The sequence below is a fragment of the Aythya marila genome (genome assembly GCF_965140915.1).
Source record: "Aythya marila genome assembly, chromosome: 3".
NCBI lineage: Eukaryota > Metazoa > Chordata > Aves > Anseriformes > Anatidae > Aythya > Aythya marila.
Genome location: NC_139044.1, coordinates 12,492,304 through 12,507,373, shown reverse-complemented (window position 1 = coordinate 12,507,373; position 15,070 = coordinate 12,492,304). Strand labels below are relative to the sequence as shown.

At 50.1% G+C, this 15,070-nt stretch overlaps 1 protein-coding gene across 9 annotated transcripts in view; it reads left to right on the top strand.

The window, feature by feature from the left end:
* SLC8A1 (solute carrier family 8 member A1) overlaps nt 1-10,586 on the top strand; it is a 101,142-nt gene extending 90,556 nt beyond the window's left edge. For all 9 annotated transcript variants that reach the window (XM_082756248.1, XM_082756247.1, XM_082756243.1 and 6 more), the window contains 4 exons: nt 11-141; nt 931-1,030; nt 4,111-4,386; nt 5,963-10,586. In XM_082756248.1, the coding sequence (XP_082612374.1) occupies nt 11-141; nt 931-1,030; nt 4,111-4,386; nt 5,963-6,339 (884 nt within the window). In that variant the 3' untranslated portion in view covers nt 6,340-10,586. The remainder of the gene's footprint in view (nt 1-10; nt 142-930; nt 1,031-4,110; nt 4,387-5,962) is intronic.
* Nucleotides 10,587-15,070: the final 4,484 nt, after the last annotated feature.

Below are 15,070 nucleotides of genomic sequence, written 5' to 3'. Positions count from 1 at the left end.
TGCTTTACAGAGGAAAACGAGGAGAAGCAGCCACTGACCAGCAAGGAGGAGGAAGAAAGACGAATTGCAGAGATGGGGCGCCCAGTCCTGGGGGAGCACACCAAGCTCGAAGTCATCATTGAGGAATCCTATGAGTTCAAGGTACCACCTGCATCCCCATCCTTCTACTCCTCTGCTTGGAGACCCACTTTTTGCACAGCATTGGCCAACACACACTAATGGCATCGCAGCAAAGTGGGGCAGCTACTGGCATCACAAGGTCTCAGACCATTGCCTGTGGTTATTACACACACACATCAACCAGGTGAGCCTGAGAGCTCACTGGGCTCCAAAATGCTGCACATTGCTTTCAGATATAACCTTGCTATCACAGTGATGCTTTATAGCCTACATAAAGGCAGTTTTGAGTGAGCCCTGACCCTGGGATTCCTATGGCAAAGCTCTTATACCCTAAATGCAAGCAGCCATTGTGGCTTTGTGGTGAAGCCTGCCCAGGAGCACCCCCTGCCCGCTGCAGCCACAGTGCCTTCCCCACTAGCACTGAGCTTCAGCTCCTGAGCAGTGCACAGTGGCAGAGCCTCGCTCAAGTCCCAGTTATTTACAATGCTTTGAAGCAGCCCGGTAAAAATTCTTCCCAAGGCATTGTGAAAAACAGGAGCTGCAGCACCTCGGTGCTATTTGCTGTTAAACCTCCATCGAGACCACTCAAATTCCCATCATGAGCAGGTTTCAAAAGACTTTTTTGAGTGGTAATGAGGGGAATTGGAAATACTTACATTTGCTTTCACTTCCGAGACGCTTGACCTCAGCTTAGTGTCTGCTAAGCTTTTTCCATAAGCGTACGGCTGTAAGCACCAGTGCCAGTGGGTTTTAGCCCCGCATCTCCAGTCCGATAGCCCCTAATTCTCTCTTCTGCATCTCCATCTGCAGAACACAGTGGACAAGCTCATTAAGAAGACGAACCTGGCCCTGGTGGTTGGCACAAACAGCTGGAGGGAGCAGTTTATTGAGGCTATTACTGTCAGTGCGGGTGAGTTTAGACTGCTGCTCCAGGTGAATTATGATCAGCCTTGCTCGTGTCTCGGTTTGGCCGTACCAGTAACACAGATCGTAGTGAGGCAGCAGGAGGAAAAACAGGTGGTGGAGTTATTTACAGCATCTGCATAAATAAGACAGCTGATTAAATCTTTTCGTGAGATCACCTTGTCTGATGCGTGGGAAACCTCCTGCAGTAAGTGTGTAGCGCCCGGCAGAGAAACGCTCTGGGTGCTACCAGATGGCAGAGGGGAAAATTCATTTCAGTGGGAAAGATCTGGGGGGAAATCACAGTGTTTCAAGTCAGAAAGAACAGCATGGAAGGTGCTGGTGGGAAGTGGCAGTGCACGCCCTCTCTGGTGCTCCCTGCAGTGGGGACAGTGCTAGGCTGAGGGTGCCCAACCCTGAAGATAGTCAGTGTCCCCCCCTCAGATAGCCAAAATTTGCCCTTGACCCCTTGTGTTCGGGACAGGAATGCTCCTGTTCTTCCAGCCCTCTGTGGTTTTGGTTCAGCAGTAGATTATGGCTCAGCTGCCCAGTAGCTGCAGCACACATCCTATCTCTGCTCACATCAGATCATATCTGATCGTATCTCCCCCTCTCCTGAAGAACTGCCTTTCCCTCAGAAATACCCTCCTGTACTGCTCTCGCAGGGACCAGCACCACGTTTACCAGTATGCCCAGTATAGGATGTATTAGCACTCCCACTTCTGTTGTAGGTAGAATAAGGTCTCTCACAGATGTGGTTTTAACAGCTGGAGATGTTATAACTCACTGGCTGGATGTTGCAGCCTTACAGCTCAGCCTGGGCCCTGCATCTGCAAGCATTAGGGCAAAATCAACCAGCCTAGATTAAATTACCAGAGAAGGCAATAGGAGCCCACCCAGCTAATTTTGCATCGAAATGCATGAGGGAACACTCATACTTCCTACATCGAGCTCCTCTGTACATGGCAACCCCTACCCAGTACAAGTTAATTAAAAGTGACGGCTGTACCATTTACCCTTTGCATCTGAAAATGAGGACAGGACATTGCGCAGCAGCTATGCCCTCAAATTGCCATCCCTCTCTTTGTAGCATAGTTATTCTTAGAGCCTCCAGCCAAGAGCCTCCCATTATTTCGGATACAGCATGAACATATCAAGCAAGACAATCCTCGCTGCAGGTTTCATAGCTAATATGGATAAAATAATCTATGCCAGAATCAATTATTTAATTGGATCCCATATTAAAGCAAAGCTAATCACTGGTGCTTGGATCTCATCTCTGCGAAGTATGGAAAAGACTGCAGCTACATGAAAGCCCCATCACCACTACTCTTTGAATACACAACTACCATCAGTGCTAATAGGATGATTAACAGACATTTAATAAACGTGGCATAATTCAGTGGGCGTGAGCTGTCCCTTGCAGCTGGGGAAGATGAGTTTGTCTCTGAGCTCTGAACCTAAGTTTTTGCTAGGATTTAGCTCCTCAAGCAAGAACTTGCTGCAGTTTGTGAGCTTGTACCTGAATGGGTCGCTGTCCAACTTTGCTCTGCATTTCAATTCACCTTAACAGTATCTGGCCAGCTCTTGGAAAGAGGGCCATTATTCCTGCTTAACGAAATGATAGACAGATGTGGATGAGCATTATGACAGTGGTGCTCATGTTCATTTTTCAGTCTATTTTATCATCTCTGTAAAGATCTAGATCCACAGCAGTCCTGCTGCCAAGTAGCTTGGGAAGAGGATTAAAATACCTGCCTCAAAATTACGGTGTCAGCACAGTGTTTCCTGCCAGTACCAGCCTTTGTGCAAAAAGCAAAAGTCCAGCCTAGGCTTCCCAGGCTGAAAAAAATGTTCCTTATCTCCACCACAATGCACAGGAATGGGGCATCTATGTCTGCCAAAATAATAACACCATGCTTCCGATTAGCTACTGTTTCTGCCATAATGAGTGCAATGCCTTAAAGCCAACCAACACATCATTTTCCATCACGTTATTGTACAGACACCAAGTTTCCCACTGCCCCCATCCTATGTCTTGATCTGCAAAGGCTCTTCAAAGCCAAATGATACTTGTGCAACGTTGCACCCCAGCAGGGTGCTGAGTAGGACTTCCCCAAGGTTTATTCCCATAGCTTTATTTAGCCAAATGTTGAAAACACACAAAGATGGAAATGTCCACCACCCAGGGTAGGTGTCCCAGGGCTTCACCACCCTCCTGGAGGAGACATTTTCTCTGGCTCCATGCCCTGCTGTGCACCCCCCAGGATGCCAGCAAAGTTTACATGCACTGGAGCTGGAGCAAACCAAGAGCAGGTTGGCTCCCTTTACAGGTTACCAATGCCCTCGTGAAGGACTGAACTATCTGGGCTATTTCCTTTTCTTTCTCCCACATGTGTGTGCTCTCTGGGAGGGCACAAAGAGCTGAAACTTCAGTGCTCAGGGTTTGGCCACCTTCTTAGGAAGTATGCCATTTGGTCTCAAATTTGGCTTTTCATTGTCACCTTTGCATCAAGGCAGAAAGCAGTTGTTGTTAAGAGCAATAACGAAGCAAGCAGCACTCGAGCAGCTTTCCCCAGTAGCTCCACTGTCACAGCATGGAGCCCCCATTTAAATGCGGGGTTAATCAACACCTATGGATTGGTACATGGTATACAGCAAGACCACTTGTTATCCCTGAGGGAGACTCTATATGTTTTCTTATCCAATTAAATATCTGCGTTGTGGGGGAGGATGTGAAAAGGAAAGTAGCCTTTTCCCTTTTGGGGAAGGGGCTACTGAGCAGGGGCCAAGTCTCAGAAAGCATCTGGTGGTCAAACCCAGGCAGAGGTGCTGGCATGAGGCTCTGTATTTTCTGACATGCAGGTCAGTTTTCAAGACTGATGCTTCTGGAGGGTCTCTGTACAACAGAGAGGGGCCAGGAAGGGTCCTCGTGCCTCCCTGTACTTTGCCCAGAAAATGAGATATTTGGAAGTCAAGGTTTTGCAGAGCCCAAGCCATGAGAGGTGATGTTTGGGGGCTGCAGGAAGCACAAAGGCTTTGCCAAATTGAATGAGCAACTAACCAGGCACTGGTGGTTTTCTCCAGGGGAAGACGATGACGACGATGAATGTGGGGAGGAGAAGCTGCCCTCCTGCTTTGACTACGTGATGCACTTTCTGACCGTCTTCTGGAAGGTCCTTTTTGCCTTCGTGCCCCCGACAGACTACTGGAATGGCTGGGCTTGCTTCGTCGTCTCCATCCTCATGATCGGCATCCTGACAGCTTTCATCGGCGACCTCGCGTCCCACTTTGGCTGCACCATTGGCTTGAAGGACTCAGTCACTGCCGTCGTGTTTGTCGCGCTGGGGACATCGGTGCCAGGTAAGGGCAACAGCAGTTTGTTGTAAAGGTCCATCTCTGCCCAGCCTGTGCTGTATCTGTTTCTGTGGACAGCCTCCATGGCGTTTGTTCTCAGAGTCTTTGATTAAAATGCTGCCTGTGTTGGCACTTTCTGAAAGTCTTCTCCTTTGACATTGTCTCCCAGGTGAGGTAGGTGCTTGTTCACACTTAGGGTGCTCTACCCAGCACAGACACCTTTGTAGAAGTCCAGATTCAGCTTTGGTTCAGGTGGATCGAGATGCTATTGAGCCAGGGAAGCTGCTAGAAATGCCGCTTGTGGAGCTGCTGGAAGGCTGTGACCCTGCAGATATTTGGAGATGTGTCTATGAACTGAGCTTCAGAAGACAGCAGAGACTGAACACTGACCAGGGGGAGAAGTAACATGAGTTTCCATTGCCACACACCACAGTGCTGACCAGGCACGGTCTAGATCCTGGAGATTGGGCTGTAACCCAACCTGACCACCTCCAGCTTCAGTCAGACATTTTCTCACCAGTCCCAAGCCTCCAGTGGTCAGCACTTGGGTGTGCAAAGGCCTTGAAACTGGCCTAACACTATCAGAGCCCCAAAAGGAAGCAACAGAACTAAAAGGGAGATCAGGTTCAGGCAAAAGAAGGAGCATTTTTTAGATTTCTGGCACTAGAACTTTCAGGTGCAAGTTTTGTAGCACTGTCTCATACCCTTGACAGCCAAAGTCTTCCCTTCTGTTTTTGTTGACAAAAGTTGACATTTCAGGAAACATTTAAGAGAAAAAAGAGAAAATCTTTTGGGATATATTTGGCTACTCCTGTTTCAACTGGGAGACACTCACAGATGGTGTAGTGTTATCTGGGCATTATCTGAGCTGCTGGGTTTGGATCTAAAGCCAACATTTCCCTATGGCAGAGGACAGCATCATGCTGGTCAACTAGCCACAAGATCAGCAGCGTAAAAGTCCAGGCATGTTTTATCACAGTTTTATCTTTTGTTGCTGGTCTTGAAGCTGTTGGAGTAGCTGGGCAAGTGTGCACGTACCTGCCCGGTTTTTCTCCCCTGTTAAATGGGTGAAAGTTGTGTGCTTCTTTCCCAAAGTGTCAGGGTCTTCAAAGGACACTGGACTTTAGTGAGGCACAAAGCATTGGTGAGAAATCATTAAAGCAAACACAGAAATGAAAATACAAAACTTAAGCAGACCTGATAGGTGGAGACAGACCATTCCAGCTCCCACAAAACTCTCCCAATCTTCACTTCTTGTACAAGTCAGCATATTAGTGGATGTGGGGAAGGGGCCAGTACACTGTAGTACTGGGGAGAGCTGTCTCTGGCTTGAAGCACCATGGGGAATCTGCGAGCCATACTGGGGGAAGCCCCATATTTCAGGACTTTGAGATTTCCCTCCTGGGCATTCCTGGACCTTGACTGTCCTTCCTCAGGAGTGCCTGTAGGCAGAGCCTTGGGTACCTTTACCCAATTCTTCATTCCCCCAGTGATGCTTTTGATTTCTATCCCCACGCTGCCCGCCACCATCCCTCCTTACCTGCCTGTTCCCTGAGGGTTTCTCTCTGCCTTCCCCTTGCAGACACATTTGCCAGCAAAGTAGCAGCGACACAGGACCAGTACGCGGACGCCTCCATCGGGAATGTCACCGGGAGCAATGCCGTGAACGTTTTCTTGGGCATCGGGGTGGCCTGGTCCATCGCGGCCATCTACCACGCGGCACATGGACAAGCCTTCGAAGTCTCGCCCGGCACCCTGGCCTTCTCCGTCACCCTCTTCACCATTTTTGCTTTTATCAGTGTGGGTGTGCTGCTCTATCGGCGGAGACCTGAAATTGGAGGTGAGCTGGGCGGGCCGCGGACTTCCAAGCTGCTCACATCCTCACTCTTTATCCTCCTGTGGCTCTTGTACATATTCTTCTCATCTCTGGAAGCCTACTGCCACATAAAGGGCTTCTAAAGGAACAATCAGAGATAGTAAATATATATATATCTATATGTATCTATATAGAGCAATATATAGGTATAGATATAGATATAACGCTGTGTATAATGAACAGAGAAAGAATAAAAGAGATTTGCCATGTTCACACACCTGCTGACGGAAAGCGGCTTTGGAGCGTCCTTTGAACTAGGAGGGACCCCAAAGCTGGCCGGACCCCCTTCCCAGGGGTCCCCTCTTTGCAACTCTACCAGCGAGAGCAGCCGGCAGCGACCGAGCCCCGTCCCATCGCTCTCACCGCCCCCCCAGGAGGATGGATGGATGCGAAGGCGACCGGGGCGCGTTGGCACGGGGAAGGCCGGAGCGGCTGGTGAGAAACGGAGCCGGTGGGCAAGGGAAGGAGAGGCGAGCGAGGGTCCTGAACCTCCGAGCATCCTCCATCCGCCTTCGCCACTTGGGAACGTCCCCTCTGGCCCTGGCAGAAAGAAGCGAGAGACCAGACTGAAGAAAAAGGGGAAACTGGGAGCTTTCTAAGGATAGAACACAACCATTTTCGTCATTCGATTTTTTTTTTCTCATTTTGATGTGTGTATAATTAGCATTTCTCCTCCCTTCCCCCCCCCATTTTCCCCTTTTCCCCCACCCTCCGTGCTTTGGGGACGCAGCCTCGTGTCCAGTGTCCTACGCTGAGGTCCCGCAGCGCCCGTCCTCTGCCCAGCCCATGGCCCCCGCCTCGTCCACCCCCCGGGCATGCTGTCGTGGTACTAGTAACATTTTGCATGACTGAAATGAACCCTACCTGTATATAGCATCCTATAGCGATAGTCCTTCCAGCCATGTGGGTTGAGCATTGCAGATACAAGTGTTTTCACCTGGTTTTATTTATTTTAGGTAGTTTAGTTTCTCCCATAGTTGTTTTTGTTTTGTTTTGTTTTGTTTTTTAATTTTTTCATTTGGTTGTTTGTTTCCTCTTCACGGGGAGGGTGGGGGAAAGGAGGGAAAGCTTTCACCATTCACTGCTTCGCACATGGGTCCCTGAGAAGCAATAACAGCCACGCGGGTGTTTCTGTGTCCTCGGGGGCCAAGAGACAGCCCCTGTTTCTGAGTCCTAAGCCATCGGGATCAGTCCTCAGGGCTGCTCCTTCCCCACAGCCATTTGGAGGCAGAACAGTTCGGTGTGAGAGCTGAAGGGCCATAACGAGGTCTCCCACACCTCTGAAGGTAGCCATGAAGCATTCCCTGAGGAAAAAAAGGACACGTTTGCACCGCCAGCAGCGCTTAGCACTAGGCACTGCCTCTGGGATCAATCATTCAGCATGCAGCGAGGGCGAGCTCGGTGCCGAGCAGGGCACAGCCCTGGCATGGAGGTGAGGTGGGGACCTGTGGCCTTGGCCAGGGTGACAGAGAGGAGGCAGAGCAGAGGGGATGCGTCCAGCAGGGCATCTCCCCTCTGGAAAGGGTGAGACAGGGCAGGTGTCGCTCAGCACCACCCCATATCTCCAGGATAAGGTTGTGCATGGTGTTGGGTGTCTCCTCACCCCACACCACCCACCTGGTGGCCCAGCCAGGCAAACCCCCAGCCTGCACGTCACTGGCGAGCTCCTCTGACCCGGCTGAGAAGCACCTCTGTACCACAACCGGTTGGCTGGGGTATCTGTACTCATTTTGAACAAGCTGTGGAAACTTCAATTAACCTGTTGTAAGATTTTCTCCAAGAGTCTAAAGATATTTTTTTTTTTTCCCTTGTCAAAGCTTTTTTTTTTTTTTTTTTTTTTTTCTTTTTTGAAGGGTTCTTGGGGTTTTCTTTTTGGTTTCTCATTGTTTTGGGGGAGGAATTGAACACAAATGCAGGTTGTTCAGGTCTGTGATTACCTTTATGTACAATGATTTCATTTTCGTTTTGTTTGGCTTCATTGATTTTTCTTTGTGTGTATTGCCCACCACTATAGGCAGTGAGTCCACTAATTGTGATGATCCTTATCAATGGTACACGATGCACAGACAAATAAAGTTTGTAATGATTCCTCATGGATCCAGTAGTGCTCCTGCATATTCTCTATGGAACCCCCCCCCTCCCCTTCCCTCTCCTTTTCTCCCTTTACGTTGCACCCATTTCTTATTTATCCATCGCTTTGCCTTCGTTGTGTTTCTGCTGTTGGTGGGGGCGTCGGGGCCTCCAGGCACACCTTCCTGCCCCATCTCACAGCTTTCCTCTTGCTCCATCGCCGTCACGCCTCGGGCTCAGCGTGCTGGGGTGCAGCGGCGGCTCTCAGAGGGACGCAGGAAACCGCCCAAGGACAAAACTTGCAAGTAAAGCCCATTTGGGGCCAGATGCTGCTCCTGTGCTGAGCGCCCTGTCAGTGCTGGTTTGCCCCCAGACTCAGGGAGAGTCACGCAGCTGCCTGCGAGGAACTTAGCAGCCCTTTTTGTCCGTGCTCCCCAGCTGCACAGAACTGCTCCTGCTCTTGATCCAGCCTCGTGGTTCGGCTGGCAGGGCCCCCTCCAGGCAGTGCACATGTGTGGAGGGCTCCGCAGAGGGACGCTCAGAGCTGCAAAGAGCCCGGGTCCCCTCTGCACCATTAAAATGTGTCCCTTTGCAGGGGACCAGGCTCAGGTCTGTAGGCTCAGGATGGGGCTGCACAGTGAGGCCGGCAGCAGCAGCAGCGCCTGGCTTTGGAGCTCCAAAGCAGGTAAATGATGCTCCCCTACAGCCAGAGGATTTAATGCAATCACTGGGCTGCATGAGCCTGGTCTTTTCCCAAAAAAAAACTAAGCTGCTTTTTGCCATCTGAGCCACTGACCCTCTCCCTGCTCAGCATCCTCCAGGATGAGTGCAGCTCAGCCGCCAGCCTTTGTCAAGCCCCAGCCAAGCGCAGTCGGTCACGCCCGTGTGCCTCTCCCAAGCAGTGAATTGTGAGAGCGAAGCACTTCTCCTGATCTGGTAATTACATCTTCCGCAAGGTGATGCTGGTATTTCACTCTCATCATCCTTTTGCTTCTCCGGGATGAATCACAGTCGCCGAAGTCATTAACAAGTCAAACGGGACGCGTGTAGCGGCGCGGTTTAACAGGCAGTAAATAAGCGTTCTGCTCACAGAGCTTTCCAGCGGGAGTGATGGAGCACTGCTCGCTCAGGACAAGGCCTAAATCACACGGCTAACACCAGCCTTGTTTGTGCAATTATTCTCCGCCAGCCCCGTGCTTTTGGCATGTGCAATGAGCTTATGCAAAGAGTGATGCCCGTTTGCCTGTAAACTGCACTCCTCCTCGATACACACAGACTCTGGAGGTCCCCGGTGCCGGCATTTGTGGGTTTTTCTCCCCGTTTTCATCACTTCCTTCAAGGACAAGAGGGCAGAGGCAGGCTTTGGACCCTTTCTGGTAGCCACGTGCCTCAGATATGTCAGAAGTCTGGATGCGGTCTGTAAACTTGCCGTGCTATTTCTGCCGTGGGCGGGGAGGAGAGGAGCAGAGGCCGTGTGTTATTGTTAGGGTTATTTTTAAGTGCTTGGGTAAGAACTGCGTGCAGCAGTGTTGGGGACCTTATCCATACCTAGGGAGGAGCTGCCTTACTGAGGGGGAGCAACCAGAAAGTGTCGGTGTGACAGGGGCAGAGAAAAGAGGGAAAACTTCATGCCAGAGGGCGTTTGCATTGCTTTTCCATAAGCTTTGGCACCCGCGCCATCCAGGGAAACACGTTTGCAGAGCACGAGGAACCCCTCCGGCCTCTCCCGATGACCGACCACACGCACACGCACAGCTGCAGGAAAGCCTGTTTATCTTGTAAAAACTTGACTTGCGCAGGAAAGCATCCAGAGGCATCTGTATTCTTGCAAAATGCCCCCGGGGGACAATAAATACAGCCGGATTCCTCACCTTTTAAGGACTTGAGCCTCCCTCCTTTTGGAAGCCGAGGTGCCAAGAGCCTCTCGCCAGCCAGCGACAGCCCTCGTGAGAAGGGCCGGGAAAGCTGCCAAGGCGGGCGCTGCCGGTGGGATGTCCAGCATCAGGGAGCACGGGGATGGGGGGAGCACCAGGGGGTCCCACACAGAACTGGAAACCCCATTTTAGGTGCTGCCACAGCAGGCACCCCTGCCCTGACGGCTGTGGCTATGGGTCTTGGTGCAGATGGTGGTGGGAAGCAGCATTGGCACAGCACCCCCGGCATCTCGGACTCAAGGCTGTGCAAGCAAAGGAACTTTCAAGTTTCCAGGTTGAGGAGGACAGAGGGTGGGTGTGCTGAGCCCTTCCTGCTCATTCTTATTGCCCTGAAGATTAATCATTTGTGCTGAATTTCCACCGTTATCAAGGCCTACAGACACTCTAGTTCCCCCAAACCCAAGCCTGGCTCTACACTTCAGAGCAAACTGCTTTAACGGGGGGTTCAAGGTCTGTCTCAACTCCTTTACCTCAAAACAGCGCCTGTTCTCAGTGCTCTGAAAAATATTCACCCCATTAAAGTGGGCAGAGTTTGATTAAGACCCTGCCCAGCTATGTAGTGATGGCATGAGGATGTTCAAAGGAGGGCGCAGACAAGCGACAATGTCCTTCTTGCTGTGAAGCCTTCAGTCACGATGACTTGGGATGCTTAGCCACACTTAGAGTTCCTAAACCCTACCAGGGCATGGAGGAAAGCCACGGGGATCTCTCCCTGCACCTCTTGACCTCTCTGTAAAGGCCGGATTTAGTTCTTCTCTATTTCTAGTTCAGTCTGTGTCCCTAGCTGCTATCAGTGAGGGGTGATAACAAAAGCCTTTGGAAACTGGTGGCTTTGTGACTCCTAGGGATGCAGGGAGGTGCATGACTGGATCGCTCCTTGCCTTCAGCCCTAGCCTTTTGCGTTGGCTTGGTCTCGCTGAGCAATGAGAGCCACAATTAGATGCCCCATGGCTGGACTCCCCCCAAGCAGAAGGAAATGAACAGGCACCTGTTGTGCCTTCCTTTGTTGGCTCCGTGTGGCTCCCGTTGTCTGCACAGCTCGTGAGCAAACACATTCGTGCAGCGAGCCGGGCGGGAGCACTGCTCATCCTCCTTCCAGCAGCTCCAGAGAGCAAAAGGCTGCGATAACGCTTTGACATGATAGCTGCTGCGTTAGTGAGAAAGAAAACTCTCTGTATTTTTTTCCCTGATGACAACTCTGCTTCTGACAAGGCTTGTCCAGCTCGTCTTTTTTATTTATTTTATTTTTTTTCCACAATGCATTAAGCCCTCAGCTGTTGAGCAGGAGGCTCAGCTCTGCAGATAAACCAGCTTTTAAGCTTGCCCATTGAGGATGTGGCTCAGCAATCTGACAAAACAGTTTTGTTTGTGGATGTGCAGGGAAGTTGCCGAATTCCCCTAAACATCATAACTCTAGCGTGCTGCTACGTGGCGGTGAAAGCCACAAAATGCCGGGTTTGGTAGGACACAGCCCTCTGCTTCTTGGGTCTTTGTGATGAAGAGATGTGGCATGAGGTGTGCTGTCAAAACCAGGACTTCCCAATGGGCACCTTCATACCTCCCATAGCCCATGGGTTGCCTGGAGAGGTCCCTGTTGTCCACCAGGCCCAAATCTGCTCTTAGCCAAGCAAGAAGAGGGTGCGGAGGTTTGCTGTCTCCAGACAGACGTACCTGCAGGCAGAGCCAAGGGTGAGGCCTGGGCTCCCCGTGCTCGCATCAGCCCTGATTTCAGCTGGAGAGGCCTGAGGGAATGACCATAATGTTCTGATAAAGTGGAAAATGAGACAGGAGCTAGGCGAAAAGCAGCTGTAGCAGGAATTTAAGAGTGATTTTCCCCTGTAACGGAGAGGTCCGGTTATCTCGATGCTCGAGTAACCACTCCAGCTCTCAAAAGCCATTCCGCACACTCGAAACACGGGGAAAGCAAAGCAACGGCTCCTCTTTCTGAAGCAGAAAACAGCCTCTTGCCACGAGCCTGCAGAGGACACAGCGGCGCAGCCCTCTTGGCCAAGGCCCAGCCAAGCCAGCAGCTTCTCCGTCCCGCTCTCATTTCCACCAGCGAGGCGGGCTCGGGCCTGATGTCAGGGCAGGAGAAACAGCTCAGAGAGACTTGGGGGCCCTCAAAAAGCCAGGGGAAGGGCTGACCCTGCGAGGTGGGCGCTTTCCTGCTCTCCCGTGACAGCCGCCCAGCACCCCCAGCACCCGGCACTGCCCTTGGGGGCTGATGGCTCCCGCCCAGCTCGCGCTTCCAGCCTCCCTCCCCACCATCTCTCTTCCTCTTCCTTGTGAGCTCAACGGCACAATGCAGCTACACTCTTTGAAAAGCCATACTATTTGTTGGTACGACTCTTTTATGACTGTCGATTTATATATATTTGTTGATAAAAGAGGCCATCTTGGGAGACGCTCGTAGTCGACTGGGAGATAATCACCCGGTGCTGTATATTCTGTACATGCTGTATAAACAAACAAACAAAAAAAAAAAAAAAGCAAAGTATTTAAACCTAAATGTTCGTGGAGAAGGGGTGGGGGGGAAGGTCGGGACTGAGTCATCCCATGGGGTGACTGGGGACGTGGGGACGGGGACCTGGCATCAAAACCAGGGCAGAGCCCGAATTGGGGTCGCCAGCACTGCTGCCATCCCCGCTCACGGCCGCTGCTCAGCCACCCAGCAGCGTAAGCTCCAAAATCCCACTCCCTGCTGCCTTCGAGACCATCGGAGGCGGCCATGGTAGCCCGGAAAGTCGTGCTAAGCTCATCTATTTTTATATATTCGTGGTGTTTTCCTATTGATAGAGAGTAGTGAACGAGTAACCCCGTAGCTGAAAGTGAAATGTTCCAAGTAACTATACGACTGCAGAAAATGTTTGTAATAATAATTTATTTGAAATATTCTGCCAAAGATAGCTCTCTAATGACCTGTACAATGTCGTTTCTCTCTTTTTGCTCTGAATGTCATTGTGAAAGCACCTTTCTCCCCGCTCTCTTTTGAAGATTTGCTTTTTTTTGTATATTTAAGGGCAATGAAAGACGCCAATGATTTTTTTTTTAATTATTTTATTTTAACCGGAGCAGTAAATGGCGTAGCAGGGAGGCACGAGATCACTTTTTAGCGGTCAAGTGAAGAACAGGACCCAGCAGAAGAAAGTGAGTTCAGGGACCCCCAAAAGCCATTCCCTGGGGATCCCAAAATCAACCCCAAAATCCCAGGAGGGGATTCCCAGGGGAGCCCCAGCCACTGCAGGACACAGGCAGGTGGTCTTTACCAGGGAGAAGCTGCCCAGATGGGTCTGTTCAGAAATTACAGAATTTTATTTTATTATTTTTGTGTAGGGAAAAGTCTTATTTCCCTTCTTCATAGTTTCCTCTTGAAAGAACTTTTTAACATTGGGAAAAAAAAAGAAAAAAAAGGCATTATCTTTAGTGATCCCTACACCTGTTGCACTGGAAATCCCTCCTCAGCTGCATCCTTTAGGCTCCACCACATCAGAGAGACTTTGGGCTCAGCTTTCTGTTATTTGGTCGTTTGGGTGTGGGTTTTTTTTGTTGTTGTTGTTGGTTTTGTTTTTTTGTTTTTTTTTTGCTTCTGAGCAGATTCGCAGTTTCTTATAATTCTTGGTGGTAAAGAGCCAGAGGAATTGATTGGTAATATGGAAACGGGATGCAGGCTGTGGGCATCGGGAGGCAGGGATGTTGCAGGAGCCAAGGCATGGGATTAAAGCCCCGGGCACAGTCTGCAGCCATGGGAGCTGCAAGTTTTTGGCTCCTGCGTGCAAAGCGCTCCCCTGAAGCCAGGGTTACGGTGCCACGGCATCGTGGAGACAGGTGAGCAAAGCAGGGATGGCAACCGTGAGAAGAATTGGGTTTCTGATCACTGTGCATTTTGTTAATTAGTGAATTCAAATAGTTTTATTTTTACCAAAAAAAAAAAAAAGAAAAGAAAAAAAAAAGAAGAAAAAAAAAGAAACCAGATAATCTTTATTCCAGTACAGACAACTGTTGACATATATATATTATTTGAATGGTTTATATCTTGTTGCTCTAACTGCATAAAATGGGAACCTGTTGCAAGGTGTGTCATTCCGATGTACAAAATAAATGACTTTCCCCTGCATGCTGCCTGGGTATGTTGTGATTTGACTTCCGAGTTACATTTGAATTGCCTTATTCAAGAGGTTGTATGTTACCTAACTGGGGAATGACCTGGCACTGTTCATCACATTACGTGTGTACTTGATGCTGTGTTGTGTCGAATCCAGATGAGCTGTCTGTCATCCGTGTACTTCGTGGGAGACCTTTTATCTTGTTAAACTGTGCTATGTAAACCTCTCATTGCCTGAAATAGTCAGAGTTGTATAAATCAGTGTCCTCAGCTGTTTTCCTAATTTTATCACATTTCCTAACACAAAATATAGATGTTTGTAAATTCTTCATTCATTTTGTCTATTTTTATGTACGAGGCCTGTTTAATCTGGCAGAGCAGTGAGGCGAGGCAGAGCCTGATGCTTTCACTTGGGCTCGGTTACGTTTCCATCCCCAGCAAACCCCAGCAGCTGATTTGCAGCAGCTGCAGCTGGAATTAGGGACAGACACTTGCTGCCCTTATCACTTCTAGCTCAGATAGGCCGCTGGGTTTTCATTTCCATTTCCTAGGTGTCGGGGGCTAAAGGCTTCCCTGCCTCATCTGGAAACAGGCCTCGCATCTTTTCTTCCCCCATGTGCCCTGCAGTTTGGGCAAGCTTCAGGTTTGGAAGATGTGGGAGATGGAGCAGGACGAGTTGGGGTGACACGGGGAGGGGCCATCAGAGAC